Raw genomic sequence first — 19369 nt, forward strand, 5'->3', positions numbered from 1 at the left:
TTGCATCTACTTCAGGTTTTCCAGGCTTGCCGCTCTCTGTTATTATCAAACCATTCAGAGAGAGGAAAAAAACAGTCAATTAGATTCCAAAGTAAGGAACTCAGAAGGTTGAAAACTTATATCCTAGGGTATAAATTGGGAGGTATTAAGCAGACATTTGATGCATAAACATAAATAACATAATCTCTCTGAATTCTTCACAGAGTTGGCAATATTATTGTAAGCCTAAAATTACTCCTCTTCCAAATCCCTTCGTTTCATTAATTTTCATAAACTGTTTTAAATAAAAGTTACACTGAAAGACAGAAAGTAATCCTCCCTGATCCTAGTTTTGTTTTTATAACTCTATCAGTGTTCTCAAGCTCTAAGACTCCAATGTGGTTTTAATAGCACTACAGTAGGAGCCTGTAAATATTGCAGTAATAATACAAGGAGCTAATTTAATTTCTTAGGAAAATGTACGCATAAAGTTCCCTGTGGTTTGTAATTACTGTAAAGTCAACAGTTTACATCAATGACCTGGTAATCAGCTACTCAGAATGTAAACAATTAATGAAATAAATGTTTTAAACAAGCTTTCTCTTGGTAGAGTCCTTGGAGTATGGTAAAACAGCAGTTTTGTGAGAATAGTATTGTAGAAGAGTCAAGCCTCTTATTAAGTTTATATATTTACTTTTTCTCATTAATTTGGTACAAAACAGTACATGCTTTTTGTAAATACCTTTCTATTGATCTGATAGCAATCCATATGTTAATTCCACTTTGCTAAATGGATGCCAGCCTCATGCTGGTGCTATGAATTATAGGAACACCCGAGCGTGGAGGCAGACATCTGCACGTTCTGCAACCTTCCCTTCCTGCACTGCTCACAAACAACACCAGTTTTCCTTCACATCTCAGCATGGTCAAAATCAGTCTAGAAAACAGCTTTATACTAAACTTCTGTGACAAGGAAGAACAATGCCATTAATCTTTTATGGCATGCCTTTCACATGCTATCTGTGCTTTAACAGTGAAAAGGTGGAGTGTTTGTTATTATTTCACTGTATTTAAGAAACGCTTTAACATGAAAACACAGCTGAAAAGTGTTGAAGGTTTAGTGTCACTTAGACTATTGCAATCGCGTTATCAATAATAATCTGATTAAATTACTCACTAATTTCAACATGCTGCTAAATTGATACTGATCACTGATACTATGACAGCCAGAGATATTCCTGGTAGCACAAAATAATTTTGGTCTTTGAATTTGTGATTCTTACAGTTTAAAACTCATTTTCACATTCACTTTCTGACTATGCCCCAAAATCATCTAAAGGAATTAGGCAGCCCTCAATACGATCTTGTTATTGACATTTATGTTGATCGATGTTGGCTCTTACAGAATTGGAATCTACAGATCAATTCCCTTATTAGATTCGTTCTCAGTGCTGCCATGATCATTTTATCACAGAAGCTGCTGCTATCAAATGCTGCTTTATCACTTTATAATAGGATACACTGAAGCTTTCCTCTGGCATATAGTTGGAAATGAAAACTGGCTGAGCTCTTAGAATTGTTTTTACAGATTTTCAAAATTATCCTTATTAACTGCATATGTCTAATTTTTAAAAGCTACTTAAAACTCAATTTACCTAACTAGTAAAAATTCTTCCCCATGAGAAAATACTAGTCCTCAGGGTGGTAAAAAAAAAAAATAAAAAATAAAGGTTAACACTAGACATTGCCCTGGATTTATTAATCACCTTCTTTCTGTTGCCTCTAAGAGTGAAGAGATGTTAGATAAAAATGAGTGTAAGAATGTAGGTATGATAGAAGAAACAATGTGGTTTCAGGAATGGCATTATGTGAACACAAACACATGTACGAGCACTCAAAAGCACACAGAACAAAATTATACTCGCGGTTTGTTGCAGATTTTTTTATCTGGTTTTGAAAATATGCAGGGCAATGGTATTTTTGTAAGAGTGGTGTAACAGCCCCTGTTGAGAGAGGAGTTCATCACATTAATTTAAATCTACAATAAAATAAATTAGCTTTTTTATTGCCAGGTTGAACTACGGGGCTATGATTGTTATGTATTGCTACAATCTAAGTCTTAATGGCATTTTAGCCCTGTGGTGGTCAAACAGAAACCATTTCAAACCTTCTAAAGGCTATTAAAACATGTGCAGATGTCTGGAAAATTAATACTATTATCTAACTCTAACCTTTTGCCTGTAGGAGGAAAAGGAGAGAGAAGGCTCGGGGAAGATGTTTTAGATCAATACATGGCAACAGAGGAGGGTGAACGCTGCTTCACATGGAAGTTCATTGGCTGTGAACAGGTGATTCAAGTGAGCAGATTCATCCTTATTTGGTTTGCACTGAAATCATTCATTTACTCAGAAAAAATAATTTAAGAGATATGAGCATCATTTTTACAGTCCTTCCTCACTGCTGTTTCTCAAGGTCCAGCAAGCTAGACACTGGAAAGGTTCATTCATTTAAATGACAGGAGCACGAATTTGTCAAGGTTAATGTTGAACAAGTTGCATTTTCCGTGCTTCAAAATTATGCATTTGAAAGGTTTCACAATCCCTCCACCCTTCCTTATTCTTTTTTTTTGTTTCATTTTTTTTGGTGAAATTGTTGAAATGTCAGCTGGACTGAAAAGAGTGTAAAAGTAGTAGGAGGATTTAAGGAAATAACGTTATTGTTAGTTTAAGGCTTTTACATACATATTTTCTCTCCAACACTAATGCATTGTTTTTGGCTCTGACAGAACAATTTCAAATAAGGAGAGCCTTTTTACAGTGGTTTTCTTGGATGCCTGGATACCAGGTACTTATGGAAATGGAAAATAAATACCACCAGCCATTGCTCCTGGGCCAAACTGGGCTCTTGCGAGTACAGTGCCGTCTAAGTGCTGTGCAGGACCTGGACCAGCCCTGTGAGTGCCAAGCCCTGGCACACGATGGCATTAAAGAGAGTTCCTCTCCCACCCTGCTGCAAGAATGTCCCTGGAGGCAGCCTGCCCTGGGCTCGAAGCAGCCATGATCTTTACCATGGAAAGCTGAGAGCTGCAGACCCCTTCGGCAGCTGTACGTGCTCGGAATAAGCGGTGCCAACTTTTGATTAGGAATCTGTGACCTTGTGAATTGATCATTATTTTCCCGTAGATAAAAGCTTAAAGGGCTTAGGAGGTATTATATAGGAGTTTTAAAAAGGGTCAGCCCCCGGTTCAGCACCAAATAAGTAGCCAGATTTTTAGAAGAGCTCAGCAAAATGCCTGAACAGTTGAAAGTCTGGGTCTGTGTATGTGAAGGACCTAAAGACCTAAATTAAAGGTTAATTCCATTTGTTATTCCCCCATGAACTGGTAAAGACTGGCAGCAAAGCTGAGTACCCATATGTCTAATTATTGTCAAGAACCTCCTAAGGACCATTTAATGGAATAAATTTAAGCAAGCCTCTAAAATACAATGCTAATGTCTGGTTCGTGTTCACACTCACATTATCTATAATCCATAATAAGTGTACCTAGACATATATGTATCTACAGAACAGGAGGAGGATGCAATGCTTATTTAGGGAAAAAGAAAAGGGGGAGGGTTAAGAGTAAGTGAAAGGAAACTTAAACACATTAGATGAAGTATTTCTGCTTTTAGAATATGACTGACTATAAAAATTTAGAATCAAAACACTACAAAATGAAGTAATTCATCTCAGAAGGTGTATACCAGAAGAAGGAACAGAAAAGTGCTATCTGTTTGAGTTTTTAAAGCACTGATATTAATTCCAGATGTCATTACTTTGACACTCTGGTTTCCATACTTTTAACCCAGTAAGACGGAGTTTAATTCATAATGTTCAAGATGCCCTTGTAATGCACACAGGACACAGACAAATCACTGCTCCTCCCTGCATCCAGACATCTGTTAGTGACTAATGAAACAGGGCTTGCTCACATCCAGGCAGAAATGAGCAGGAATGCAATCTAAAAATGCTAAAAATACAGTAAGACTCAAGTTTGTCAATATCACATTATTAAAGATTTAATGACAAAGGTAACTTTTCCTTTCAGCTTGCCCTTATCAAGAGATACCCAGATGGTAATACAAGAGTTAAGGCACTAATGGACTCTTCAGTTTCACTGAGCATCTACGTGCTGATTTTATCTCGCAATACAGTATTTCACATTCTCAGCGAAGTCAACAGAGACGTAGTCAATAGTGTCACAGCCTCTGGATGAGGATCTGAATCTTACCAGTATCCAAACCATCATTAAAGAAGATAGGTCATTTGGGAAACAAAGGAGAGCATTAGTAAAATTCAATACTAAAAGATGGGGTTGGTTCAGTAGGTGTTTTATGATTCATTATGAATAACATTTCATTTTAATTACCAACCCTTTCTTCCATGCACAGTATACATAAAAGTACACAAAACATACAGAGCACATGCCAGGGAAATTATTTTTTTTTCATAACAGATGGCAACAGAAAATACTTATTGAGTAATTTTATGTGCTAAAAACCACTTACCATGATGTTGGATTCATCTGATTGAATGTGTAATTTAAAATTACTAGCAAATTACACTGACCTGATATAATCTGAAATGCTTAAATGTTACTAAGCAAAGCACTTATTGGCACACCACTTTTGAAGTAAAGGAGCCATAGTTCCAGATTGATTCATGTCCTTAGACTCTGCCACTATGCTTCAACAGTAACAGAAACACAGTTACGAGTAAAGTACAATTTAAATGAAATTCCACACGTATTAAGTGTAGTAAAATTAGAAATTAAATTAATCATTTACTTATTGTTATTTATTCCATACATGCATACTTCTGAGCAGTTGTCCTTCATTTAAGTTTCAAAGTCTTTTAGGAAAACAAACGACATGCATAGCTCCACTAGAGCAATAGGAGAAACATGACACGTCTGTAATAATAATGATTATGCTTTTATACTGCCTTAGAATTTCAATAGATTTCTACTTTGCCACAAGAAGAAGGCCTCAAAATCTTCGAATCATTTAATTTTATGCATTCTTTTGGTAATTCATTTGGGAGTTATGGAGTGTGAAATATGCACCATGATGAAACAACAATTATCTAGCACACCTGTTGTTTATCCACACTGTATTTAAGAAGGGCCTGCAGTGGCTACTATTTCAATCCGCTGTGCAATTCAAAATCAGGAAGCTTTAAGAAATGACCTGATGACACAAAATTACACTTCCATATGTAACACTTGGCTTGTACTGTGCATATCATACACTGAGATAGCATTAGAACAAATACATGCTAATTTCTGCTATCAGAATTTCAATGAGAAAGATTTTTCCATTTAGAAAGGAAACCAGAGTGAATGACTTTTGATTAAATACACCTAACATAACAAAAACGTTGTAAATTTAATCAAAACCTGAAATATATCATACAAAAAAAAAAAAGAAAAAAAAGATGCTGGTCATACAAAATTTAAAGGCATGAATAACTCAAAGAGTTTTCACAAAGTTCTCAGTCTACAATAAGGATTCCTTGTAACCAGCCTCTATACTTATTCTTTGACCATTCATGCAACGATTTACACAGTACGTTGCCAATACAGTCAGCAAATAGCACAGGTTGAAACTGCATCCAGTGGGTTATTCTCTCTAAGTTAAGCATTGCTATAGGTTAAATGTAACTGCAGAAAATTAAAAAAAAAAAAAAGTGTATCTTTTTCATGCTTACTGTAAGTTTGAAGCACAGGGCAAGAGTTTGGAATACAGAAATACGGTTTTGTACTGTGGGACTCTTACCTTTTGTCTTATTTGTCGTCTCTCACTGAATGTACACAATGATAGGAAAAGCTTTGAAATACGCTGTTGTACTTAATGACTGCTTACATACTCGCTCAGGGTTTCAAATGCCATATTGGATTCCTGCCATCATGTGTATCATCACTGATAGTAAAAATCCATGCATAAAATAAAGAGAAATCTACAGCTCACTCAGCATCAGTTGCATGTTTGTCTAAAAAAATAGGCAGCAAAATCTGACTTCTTTTGTTAAGGCCTGTCGCATCAGCACAGCCCCACTGTTTCCTTGACGTATGCTTACTCTGAAAGACCATCTCTGCTCTTCAGCACTTGGTGAGCTTTAGTCATTATTTTCTTTTTGTTTAAGAGTACATCAGTGAAGAGTTTAGGTACTGGAATAAGGATTAACAGTCTGACAAGAAGGGAGGTCACCAAGACACAAATTACAGATGGGGCAGACCTATCAGCTACGTTGATCTAACTCCCTGATAATAAAAATACCCTTCTCCACACAACACCTAGCTGTGCTTTGCTTGCTCTAGTTTTAAAAGCTGTGAAGGATAATACCCTCGCTCTCCTTTCATATATCATGCCACAGTCTATAACTTTGTGTGTGTGTGTGTGTGTGTGTGTGTGTGTGTGATGTTCCTTTATCAGCCTGAAATAGATTTAGATCCAGCAAAGCATTTTGGCAAATGTTCCATTTTCAGAATGAGAGTTTTACAGTTTCCCTAGTTATAAAAGAGCACAACAGGTTTCCCCGGTGCTACAGACTGGTATTCGTAAGGGACAAGAAAGGCCTCCTCAGCCATGTGGTTCAAGGGATCTATCTCACAAAGCTTTTTGAAAGTCTGCACAACACAGCCATGATTTTCACACTGATCTTCCTGGTAATCCGTGATATAACAAAAAGGAATGGCACAAAGCTGCCTCAAGGGATGTTCAGACTGGACATGAGGAAACATTTCTCTGCCACGAAGGTAGGCAAACACTGGCACAGGCTTCCTAGTGAGGTGGTTGGTGCCCCAAGCCTGTCGGTGGTCAGGAGGCATTGGGATAATGCCCTCACTAATATGCTCGAGCTTTTGGTTATCCCTGAAGTGGTCAGGCAGTTGGACTCGAGGATCTTTGTAAGGTCTCTTTCAACTGAACTATTCGATAAGTTTGCTTCTGTCAGCTTACATCCTTGTGACTAGAGATGACCTGTAGGGAGCCACTGTTGTGGATGACATCCAGCGATGCGAGGTGCTCTCCCAAAAATCTGCTCGTCTCAGAGCCTTCTAGAGCTGTCAGGTTATCAGATGTCTAGCCTCATTCTTCCAAGCATTCTCCTATCACTGTTCCTTCAAAACTAGAGGTCATGCAGCTTAATTTAGGGAGGTTAGATGGACTTGCTTTGGAGGATATTTTCTTTCCTTCTCTCATCACTGACTTTGGTTACCCATACATTTAACCAGTAGGCTCTCAGCCATACTTTATTCCTGTAACATTTCTTCAGCATGTATGTGAAGCTGTAAAAAGGGTAAGAAATATGGTTCCAATAATATATTCCGATATATGGAATATATTATTCCATGTCGGTGATTTAAGCTGAGATGAAATACAGAGCATTAAGTATCACTGCAGAAGCTGTTATGCCTTATTTTTACTTTAATATTTTCTGAGAAAAAAAGGCCATTTGCCAATCTGTTCGGGAGTTGGAGTTTCAGAAGATTTGCAAATACGAGTGCCCTGACAATGTGATGGATACCAAGGAAGAGAAGTGAAGTAAGAAAATAAGCAGGTCAACCGCGGGAGTTTCCAAACTTCACACACAAATTTGCTGATCTTGGTCTCAAGTCTGCGTGCTCTGTGAAGAGCCCAGAGGCAGCAGGCAGGACGAGTGGCTGGCTTCTGTCAGACGGGAATTATGCTGCTGCTCAGCGTGTAACGATCCAGTTATTTAAATAGATTTGGACTGCTGACAAACTGTTTTCTAACAATGTGCGATGATCTTTAGCTTTAATTTCAAACCCTCCAATACTTTCTTTCTGAAATACTTAACCATTTCATATATCTAATTGCTGGAAGGTGATGCAACTTCACTTTTAACCTTCCGCATTCAGACATCATCGTGTCTAACGATGTCTGAACCAGAGGTCAGGCTCTGAGGCCAGACACTCCATCTCCTTTTGTCAGGTGTTAGGGCAATTAATTGCCCTTTTTCCTTCTCATATATAATAATGTCGTCAGTGTAATTTACCCCTTCCTGCTAAGTTGCACAACTGTTTCCATCCAAGTGCGTACAGTTACAGTCTATCTCATATGTCTCGCAGTTGTCAGGTTATTACAAGAGCTAATGTCAATGCAGTTACAACAAAGTAGTTATTATTTGAATCTAAGGATTCAGCAGACTGTGCTATGGCACTCGAAACAAAATCTTAGACATGAAATTAAACAATGTGGATGGTCCATGAGTAATAAATGAAACTAATCTAGCCAGAGAAACACAATGAGAAAATGGATGCTTCAGGAGTTCTCCCTACCTTGTTCTGGAGTTGGTAAAGTAGCATTTTTATGATGGGAATAAAAAGGCAATGAAAATACAGTTTGGGATCAGAGATACTGTAAATCTTGTGATTAGTAGTATTATTTTATGCTTTCCCAACTATGAAAATTTTATTACTTATTTAATCAAGTAAATCAATTCAATAAATGTTGCTACTCTGCACTTTTTAACACCTTTCACTGTAAGTTCCCTGCCTGCTTTATAAACAGCAACCTCCTGGATGAAAAGTGAAAACAAGAATTTTATCCATGAGAAGAATTTATCTAACAAACATTTTCCTTTTATGTAAACAGAGATACATTACATAAACGACTGCAGTATCTATCAGAAGGCAAACACCAACCCCTTTTACCTCTCAAAAACTCTATGAATGTCATCCTTGTTGCAAAGGAAAAACATTCAATTCTAGAATCAGGTTTGATGGCAATCATTATATTGTCAAGTAGGAGTAGAATAAGAGGGCTAACTAGAAAAAAAAAGGCCCGAGACAGATCTGTCTCAAGAGTGAGTAGTCTATACCCAATAAAGTCAAACAACTTTATGAGACGACAGAGAAAAAGTATAAAAGTCTATAATTTGGTTATTTTAATAGTTTTACGTTTCTCTGAACAAAACACTGTGCCATTTATTAAAAATAAATAAATAAAGAAAAGACAGAAATTAAGTGATATTAACATTTACATTTAAACCTATTTCATATATGCTATACATGACCATGGGCAAATCAAAAGTGGTAGGTTTAATCTAAGGCTGCTTCTTTTTCCTACCCTTACCCTTTTTCTTACCTTTTTCTCACCAGTTTTCTTACCCTTACCCTTCTTCTTATCCTTACCCTCTCTTTAGATTTATCTCATCCCTTCATCAATCTTCTGAGCATCACCTGCGCAAATTTGCCTCTTTGCTTCCAACCAGTTCCACTCTACCCTATTTTAAACCTTTGTCTGTCATTCCCAACTACATCTCCCACTGCCAGATGAAATACAAAGTACCTCACCATAATGGAGTTCCTGTTTTTCTTTCCCAAACCTTTTTTTTTGCCATGACAGGCAGAATTTCATATCTTTTTAGCAACCATATCAACTGAGGAAAAGGAAGGCTGTCTTGGCAGAAGCCACTCCTATGTGATAGTTTCTAATGCTATTCCTTTTCTTCAGATGGTGCTGAGACAGAAGCACTTTTCCAAGGCTTCTAAATTTTCAGAAAGCCATTTCAGAGAGATTTATTGGATAATATAAAACAAAAATAAGCACAAACAAAAAACCCACAGGTTATCAGATTCTTCCTTATTTACCTACCCTAATAACCCTAATACTGGATTTGTAAATCACACTATTCAGTTAGAAAGAACGTCCCTAGAAAGACAGGGTAGCTCTTAAAATCATCCACAAAAGAAGTAGTGGAAAAAAAAAAAGCTTGAGTTATCTCTTTCTCCTCCTTATATTTTGCATCAGAGCCTGTGTTATTTAATCTTTTCATGACAGGAATGAGATGTCCTCTGTATCACAGTCACTACAGGCAGTAAGTACACCAGAATTTCTAGCAGCAAAGAACTTATATGGCAATCTACTTAATCACATGCCTCAAGAAAACACATGTATTTCTTTTAAAATATTATTAGGCCCTTCAATTTCATGAGTACTTACTTTTCTTGTAAATGCATGAGAGTGTAATACTTTCAATAATAGTTTTATAGTGAAGGATTCCAGAAGCAGTCATGAAAACCTTCACTACATGATTTCATTTTTAAATTGGAAGCAATCAGTTTTTCTTCTGATCTATGTGAGAAGCACGATGAAAAACAACGCAGTGCAATCAGTACTGTACACAGGCTGCTATTCTGCAGTCAAGTTCAAGACATTTAAATCAATTTGTTTACTGGGAAAAAAAGTGAATGAACTGATTTCTAAGAAGACACAAATTGTGTAAAATTTGCTTAAAACCAAATAACAAAGAAACTTAGGGTAATGGTGAAATCTATTTCACCTTATTTAAGAAATCTATATTTCTGTTGAAATCTGAGATACTCAGAATGTTTATGATTTAAAAATAAGCTCAGTCTTTCATACAAGAGTTTTCTAGTGCCAATCACAGAATGAATTGATGGTAACATAGAAACAAATCACAGAAGATATGCAGACAAAGTAACTAATGTTACTTATTTTTAGCTTAGACCCTGTTCTGCAGCATTATTGAAAATTTCTAATTGTACTGAGTATAAATACTTGTAGGATGAGACCAAAATGTAAATTATATTAAACTTTGCTGTACCGGACAGTATGGGAAAGGTAAAAGTAACACCACCACCACCCCCAACAGTATTTGTCCATTCACTTTGATCAGGGCTGTGAATTAACAGAAGTCTCCTTAACCACACAGTTAGTACTCTACTGGAGAGCGAGAGATTTAAACAAATATTTAGTTCTTGCTCTAAACCTGCTGTTTATGCATTTCCAAAAAAGACATAATCCAAACTTTTCTTCCATTTTTGTTTCAGGCACACAACAATATTTGCTTAATTTCAGCCCTAAGGAAACAGTCTTCTTTAGATTTTACATCCCAGTCTACAAGATCACAGATGACACACCACTAATTCAAGCCTGGAGTAAAATTGGAGAAAAAAATAGATTTCTGGAAACTCACTAATTGACTTTTTTGTGTGTGTGTGTGTGTGTGTGTAAAAGTGACATATGAAGTGTTTTAACAGAAGTTCTTCATTTTCTCCTGTACACTGCAACTTGTTCGCTGCCTTTTATTTTTTTTATTTTTATTTTTTTTCCCCCCGAGGGGGGTTAAAATCTGTTGATAGTGTAGGGACATAACAGCACATTTTGTCATCTGTGTGACATGGACCTTAAGAATGATCTTAATTCTCTTTCTTCTTTGGCAAAAAAGACAAAGCAGTGAAAAAAGGGCAGGGGTGAGGGGTGTGGGGGGAATCTACACACATTGCCTGCCTGCCAAACTGTGCAGGGACAACAACGTAAAACAGTTTGAAGCCCTCTCTAAAACCTACATCATTTAGTCCTTCTACTTGGTGCAGGTTCATCTCTTTCAACTTCCTTTGCAGCAGTGACACAATCCAGTTTCAAGGAACTGAAGTCAAACCATCGATCCCACTTTTCAGATGTTATCTTACACTTCTGTAACACTCCCAAAATAACCTGGCCTTATTGTTGCCACATAACTAGGCAGTAAGGAATGTGAAATGTCTGACTTCTGTGCAACCTAACCCAATACTAACACTGGCTAGAGTTAGGCACTTTGGAAACGGAACAAAATAAGAAAATGGGAAGAAGGAGCAGGTGATGGAACTGTCAAAATCAGAAGTGAGCAATAAACGTGCATGCTGCAGTGGATGCATTAAAGACTGAATAAATAAAGATGTAACAGTTTTACACAGCAACCATGAGTCTATGGAGGATGAACAAACAGGCAAGAAAGCGGGGGACAGGAGAAAAGAAAACAAAAGAACGAGGGTCTTGACCAAGCAATACCCAAATCAACACAAAATGAGGAATATGAGGACAATGCAAGAACACAGATCCCTGTGATGGTGACCTAGCACCACTCTGCCTGTGCTTTAGTTTCACAGCTATTTGCTCTCACTGTGGGGATTCCTTGCCCTTAAGCACCAGTTGGTGAGCAGACCAATGTTTTCTCAATAAAGAACCCAAAATGATGAGAGTTAGTAGCTGTCAGGTGTTGAGTGATAGTGCAAAGGCTAAATTTTACTTCAAGATATACTTGCACAGCATCAGACGATTTTAATAAGACACACATTTAATATCATTTAACTAGGTGAGTTACCCAAATTTCTCCCCTTAAGTTTATGATTTTTTTTTCTCTAATAATAATAACATGCATTGCCAAAGCCAGACTTTGCCCCGTTGTTTGAAACTTGCAAAATCTAGTTAGTCTTCATTTACTGTTCTTCTAGCTCGTGGTCAGATTTGTTGGAAGTTCTGCAAAGCAATTCTACTTCTACAAAAGGATGTCAAAAAGATGGATTAATTCATAATAATGGACTTTGCCAAATCGAAAGGGATACTGAAACATCTCTTATTATTCCAGAATGGCAAAGGAGTGGGAGATGGGTCAATTGGTTCCTCAGCTATATCCTCCCATGAAAGGTTAAAAAAAATATCTCTGTAAGCTTGTGAAGATGTACTTAAGTCCTCGTAACACATATGGCAGGAGTTAAATAAATGGGCTGTCTTCTTGCAGGAAATTACACTGTTCACCATCAAGCAGAATGTTAAGGAATCTGAGTTTCTCTCCTGCAGAGGGATAATGAACCCATATAATTCCATTTATCATAGTGAAGAAGCACTGAAAGAGAAAGTCACTCCACAGGTATACTCCTTTTTCCACATTTGCACATAATATGTAATCATAACTCATTGGTGTACACTTTCAGTTTCAGTGGTATTAGATTATAGATAACTGACATTCTTCTGATATATTAAATCTACCAACTGTCATTTCCTGCTTATTGACATAACCTTAAGAAAAAGAGAAGAACAGAAGAAGAGAATTTTATAATTGTGAGAAATATAATGCTCATGGCTTTCCTTCTGCAAAGCCCATTTCCTACCTGAAGGAGGAGGTCAGAAGCTGGTTTGACTCTCTGCTGGAAAAGCACACTTAGCGTTCGATTCTGTTGTTCCAAATCAAAAACTCTCGTTTTCAGCTTTATACATTCTTCCCTCAGATCCTGCAGCACAAGGGAAAACAGGAAGATTAGAAAGCAGGTAACAGAAGCAATTTTAAAATCTCTATGTAATGTCAGGCTCTAAGAAGGAATTTAGAATTTAGAATAGTGCAGTCGGAAGGGACCTACAAAGATCATCAAAACCAACTGCCTGACCACTTCAGGGATAAAGAAATTAGAGCATGTTATTGAGGGCATTACCAAAATGCCTCTTGAACACTGACAGGCATGGAGCATCAACTTGTATATATATGAACAACATAGACAGCTTTTAAAATAATACAGATCAGAAAAATTTGCTACTTCATTTTCTCTGGTTATTCGATCATCACATGATAACATCAAAAAATTCTTGTAATGAAAAATGACAGTTACATGCTACATCCTTTAGGAGTTTCTGTTAGTATAAAAAGTGACTGCTAGCAACGTGTTTCATTTTGCATCCTGCTCAAAGCAGAAAACAGCAATTAAGATATGAATATTGTAATAAGCATACGCTAAGGAAAAAGCTTCAGCCACACCATAGAAGAAAAAAGTTCAAAGAGGCACTGTGCCTTCAAGGTACTCTTCTGAAGTCGCATCCCCTCCCTGCTTTTTCTGGAATAACCAAGTCAGCAATGCTGGCTGCATGTTGTGGATGGTCTGTATCTTCCTCACTGTAACTAGTCACTGTAGAGGAGGCCAGGCCTTAGATGTCGATTCACCAGACACACTTGTGAACACGATCCTGCCTGCCATTTCCAATATGAGGTACCAAAAAGCCTTCAGATAGGCCATTAAAGCAGCGGTAATGCGTAAAGACCATTAGAAGCAGAGGCAGAGTGTGAAACCTCTGCATCGTAAGGCACGGGATGTAACTGCCACAACTGAAAGATGCAGGTCTTTTAGCCAAGGCTATGGCAAGTTCATCACGAGCAAGCCATTAGTGGCTTCCCTATACAGCAAATTATCTATCCTTCTTTCTTTCTTTCTATCTATCTATCTATCTATCTATCTATCTATCTATCTATCTATCCATTTATCTAATTTCTAATGTCAATACAAGACCTGCTTTTCCTGGCCACATGGAGGAGTAAGGGATTCTATCAGAAAGAGGATTTTGATTTTGGAAAGAGCTGAATCGGACACTCCACCTTCCCCCATAATTTCTGAAGCTGTCTACTTTGAGGTATGGGAGCTTCTTAAATTAAGAAGAGCTGTTTGCTAATAAAGATCACATATAAAAGTAATAAGCTGCAGCCATGTCTAGTTTTATTAAAAAAATAAATAAATAATGAACCCCCCCCAAACACCTTGCCTTATGCTTTTAAATTTAGGCCAGTTGCTGCCCTGTGGTATTGCCTAACTGATTTTACTTCCCACCATATGAAGGTGGAGAAACAGGCCTCTGGATCCCCATATGCTGTCCTGTCAATACCATTATCAACATAATGACCTACCCTCATGAGAAAACAACACAGAGGAGGAAACTGCAGTCAGATGTAGCCTAAATTCTTGCCTACAGTAGCTCTTGTCTCCACTGCAGCCAGCACTGAGGTTATAAGAGGTGAACACACAATAAAGTAAGCTCATCTTGAGACTTTCAGAAAATTGTAAACATCTTTTTATGCATATAGAATGCATCAGATTTTATGATGCTACTGGATGAATGCAGTTATTTTCTCTTGATAGGTTCTCAGCTTAATATTTGTTTTAAGTGGCCATCAGGCTGTAAGTAAAATTGTTAGAGCCTTTTAACATAACCCCCCCAAAATCTTGAATTTGATGTTATATAAAAAATCTAAAGTTTTGATTTCTGACAGTGAGACCTATTTTATCTCTGGTCTCACAGAAAGCAATGACTAACAGGAAAGTGCAAGCATCAAGACTCATCATTATCTGCCTTTCACAAATAATCAGAGAATTTAAAACAAAGCCTTGGTTGTTACAACATTATTTAACATTTCAACACTACTAAGTGTACTGAAAGGGAAAAATGATTCACAGGAACTGACACTGTAGAAAGAAATTAAATCTTAGCAATGCCTCTGCTCAAAACTTTCTTATCGTACAGTCCTAAAACCATAAGATTTATGTTTGAAACTTTAGACTTCCTGTAAAAAGTGAAATATAAGATAGTAGATTACCCACCCAGATGCTATAAACTGTGCCAATGGCAATGCCACTTATAGTACAGAGAAGAAATGAAGCACATTAAGGTAGCAGTATTCTGGTAAAATAAAATCTCAGTTTAGCAAGTTGAAGTCTTAAAATTACCAATTAATAAAACTATCAAATGTCTGAAACAACTCTTTCCCCTCCTGAGCGCAAAACGACCAGCTATTAAGATCACAATCTCCCAAATATGTAAGGTATTCCTACGGTCTCACTATAGCAATAACTGAGCATCTCTCTATTCTTGCTTTTTCTCTGCAGTATGAGTCCCACTCTTCTCCAAAATGGGATTCAGTGCCCATTTCTAGAGGTTCCAGAAATGTGCTGCTCTTCCTCTGAATGTGCTTCTTCTGTTTGAATAATCCAGTTCATTTTATTTCACTGATGAAAAAGGAGAAAAGACTTTCCTACAAAACCCTGAAAAAACAATATTCCCTCAATATACTAATGAAGAAGGTAATATGCAAAAAGCAAATACGTAGATCAGAAGATAATTTAATTAAGTGGTATAGCTCAAATTTCAAACTGCTGATCTAGGTTTTACATAAAGAAAATAAAATAAAACATACAGTCCCCAGCACTTTTACCATCTCATGTGATATGAAGAGTCTTTGGATAGAAGGAGAAAGAATAGACGCTTCCAGTAAGTATCAGAGCACACACATTTGTCTCATTTTTTTTCTGACTTTTTAAATTTCCCAGAGGTAAAATTTTCTATTAGTTAGTGGTGGAAAATCCATATAATTTTGCCATATAGAATTGTGAATTTTTGCTGTTTGGCTAATTCAGCACAAACCTCAATTTAATATAGTTTTTTCCACAATCCACAGTAAAAAAAAGAAAAAGCCTCCCACATTAGAGAAATTCTATATGTATTGTAACAACCGACCAACTTGAAACGTGCACATTTAAGACTGTAATTCCATTTCAAGGTTTCAGTGACATTGATAAATCACTCAGGCTTTGCTCACTCAATTTGTGTCACCAGAATCTCTCGGTGGAATCACAGTCCTTCCACATACTGGTGAGTACACAGTGCTTTATTCGTTACATTACAGCATGTACTTAATTTAAACAAAAATTAGTCCTTGAGGGACAATTTCAAACTCACAGCAAAGCCTACGCAGTGTGCGTTACTGTACAAAATCACTCCTCTCCATTTTCTGAAAGCTCCCGGCTTTTCTTCATGTCTCACTATGCCCCAGAGGTGTGTTATCTCACTGTGGCATGACTGGCTCTGTCTTACTGCTTAGCTGCACTACCCTAGATTTATCTGTTTACTGGTTACTATTTGGATTCAGATATCCACTTATTTGGGACTGGTGTGAGGAGCCCAGGTTCCTCTTTATTGCATGCTATTGTGTTCCTGTCTTTTCTTATAAAAGGACTTGTATGAATGGTGTCAGGAGAACTCTAACAGTTAAATATTCATTAGCATTTAGAAAAGTACCCTCTTTTCTCCTACTATGGATATTAAATTAGCTGTTATTACTCAGTAATAGGTAAGCAGCTGTTACTTCCCATCAATACTAAGTAAATCACTTTATTAAAATGTATTCAGATCTGTTTTTATTGTATCCATATGAACTCGCTGGTTCCTATGGGCTTGGGAGGATTCATTACTGAGAAAGTACATAGTCATCAAAATGTCTGACACCTTTGAAATGGGATTCAGGAAACTCCTTTATTCACTGGAAAACAACCACGTTATTCCCAAAGTAGAGATGAATACACTGAGATTAACCCTCTGGTAAATATTTAATCACAAATGGTTTTATATTACAATATGTGGATCCGTTTTTTTGTGTGTGTTAATACATAAGAAAGTGCCTCCATCTTCATTTAAGCTGTACTGAAATGCAGGTTTGGGATTTTTAAAAAATAGCTGATGTTTCTAAAAGGTGTTACAGCAATAGCTCTGTAGGCTGCAGTCCTCTGACAATATGCAGCCCATACAGTATATGCGTATATGGAGAATAGGGAGTATAGGCAGAGTAATACAAGGCAGACAGCAGCCGTGCAAACTTGCCCATATGTTGTGGTTCACGAAGATCACTTCCAAGTTACAATAATTCCAAGAGCTGTAAGGAAATATCCCTCTTCTAGAGCAAAAAAGGCTTTGTCATGCTTCAGTAAGTCATGGGATGAAATAATGATACATGAATCCCCAACCTGTGGAAACAGCTGTTTTGTGGCCACAATTCTTGGGGGAAGAGATTTCAGGAATATTCTTACTTCTGGATTTCTGATTCCAGGAATATGTGGCCCAAACTGGCAATGGCACCCTCCAGAATCTTGCATCACTCACCTACACATCACCTCCACCCATCTCTGCCTCCACAGCAGGGTAGCCAAAAGCAGACTTACTGGGGGCAGAACATCTGCCTGAACATCTCCTAATCCCGTCCAGAAGGTCATAAAGTTGATTCGCAAAAAAATTGGTCCAACAAGGCACTGAGCAGGGTCTCCATCCTTTTCCCTGCTGTCCAGATGAACTAGTCTGCACGTATTAGTATTCACTGACATGCAGATGTTTAGGGCTGTAGCTGTTTGTCTCTCCTGCTGCCAGGGCATGCTCCCTTCTGTTAATTTAGTTGGCGAAGCTGAAGGTCATCACGTTCATGCCAAAGCAGTGCAGCAGCCACCCCGAAGCTACACCTATGCCCAGCCTCCTACCACCTCAGTCCTGAGCTGCGTCCTGACCCCTGCCTCAGCTTTCCTTGAATGCCTGCCCCAAACAATGAACCTAACAGGCTTTGGAGCCTCTCCCCTAAAACTATTCCCATATGTTGTTATATTTGCATCTGCAAAGGTTTTAGGTGCATGGAGGAGGTTTTTGATTATCTTGGTGTTTCTTGCTGCATTTTAAGAACATTATTTCTTGTCCTGTCATTCAGTGTAGACAAAACAGTTTATATTCTTCCTTGCACTATCTGCACTAAAAGACTGTATTTATGTTCCTTTCAGACTTGTCTTTTTAAAGCTAAATGATCCAAAACATTTTAATAATTGCACATTCATCAAGTGTTCTAGATCACACAAAGGATCATTTCATGAATACTGCAGTGTTTATAGCTTATTATAAATCTTTATATCTTGGGTTTGTTTATTTTTTGTTCTTTTTCCCCTAAGACAATGACATCATGGAATTGTGTTCAACTTAAAGACCACATCTTTGTATAATTGTTTGTCCTACCAGTTAATCCCTGCTCTCTCTGGGCAGCTGATTATTTCTGCTTATATGTAATTACCTTGCTTTTCTCTCTATTGAATTCCGTCTTACTTTTTTTTCCCAGAACACTTTTTCATTTTGCCAAGATCTTTTTTTAATTTTACTTGTCCAGCTAGGTTCTATTTGAAACTACCACACTTCATATTCAACAGTTTGGAGTGTGAATGGAAAGAAACTTCAGACATGACTTGATCCAGAGTGGACCTTTACAGTATCTGCAGTGAATGTTTTCATTTTGACAGGTTTGCACAACCCCACAAGAATGTTGTTTATACAGTGCTTCCCTTGCTTATCCAGAATAATGGAGCATGAGGCCATCAAAAGGCAAAATACACAATCTCTATTGCTGGTCCCCAGCCCACAAGCAGAGTAGCCAAATTGCCATTCTAGACTCACTCTCTTTTACCCAGGGAAGCACAAGCTGACACCAGGAAGTCTTTCCTTTTCCTGTGCATGAGTGGAAGTGCCAACTACTGACTTGCACTGTTATTTTTTATTTTATTTCACACAGGAACAGGCTGTGGGAGAGCCAGAGCTAATTATGGATAAGGAATGGAGAAGTCACCATCTGGGGATGATTTTCAGACACTGTTTCGGCATAGGTAAACAGTAAGAACTGGACATGGCTCCTATTTGATTGAGCCTTGAAGATGTACAGTTTCATGGACTTTTATTGACCTGTATTTCAGAAAGCCCTTGAATTTGGGCCAGACATGTTGCAGCATTGGTAATTAAGTGTGCGAAAACTATTTAAAAAAAAGTACCCTATATAACAATATGTATATCTTAAATGAATGAACTTCTGTAAGCTTTAAGTTACACCAAAATACAACTTACCTTTTGAGTAAGTAAAGCCTGAACAACCTGATTAGCTACCTGAAAGAAATAGATAATATAGTTTAAGTACATGATCATATGTGTTTTTGCAT

The 19369-nt window shown here is 37.4% G+C and overlaps 1 protein-coding gene across 29 annotated transcripts in view; it reads right to left on the reverse strand.

Moving 5' to 3' along the window:
* NCKAP5 (NCK associated protein 5) overlaps window positions 1-19369 on the reverse strand; it is a 435214-nt gene that overhangs the window by 73455 nt on the left and 342390 nt on the right. For all 29 annotated transcript variants that reach the window (XM_068687313.1, XM_068687308.1, XM_068687306.1 and 26 more), the window contains 2 exons: window positions 19278-19316; window positions 12938-13057 (listed from right to left, as the gene is read on the reverse strand). In XM_068687313.1, the coding sequence (XP_068543414.1) occupies window positions 12938-13057; window positions 19278-19316 (159 nt within the window). The remainder of the gene's footprint in view (window positions 1-12937; window positions 13058-19277; window positions 19317-19369) is intronic.

The sequence above is a fragment of the Anas acuta genome, chromosome 6, assembly GCF_963932015.1.
Source record: "Anas acuta chromosome 6, bAnaAcu1.1, whole genome shotgun sequence".
Lineage (NCBI taxonomy): Eukaryota > Metazoa > Chordata > Aves > Anseriformes > Anatidae > Anas > Anas acuta.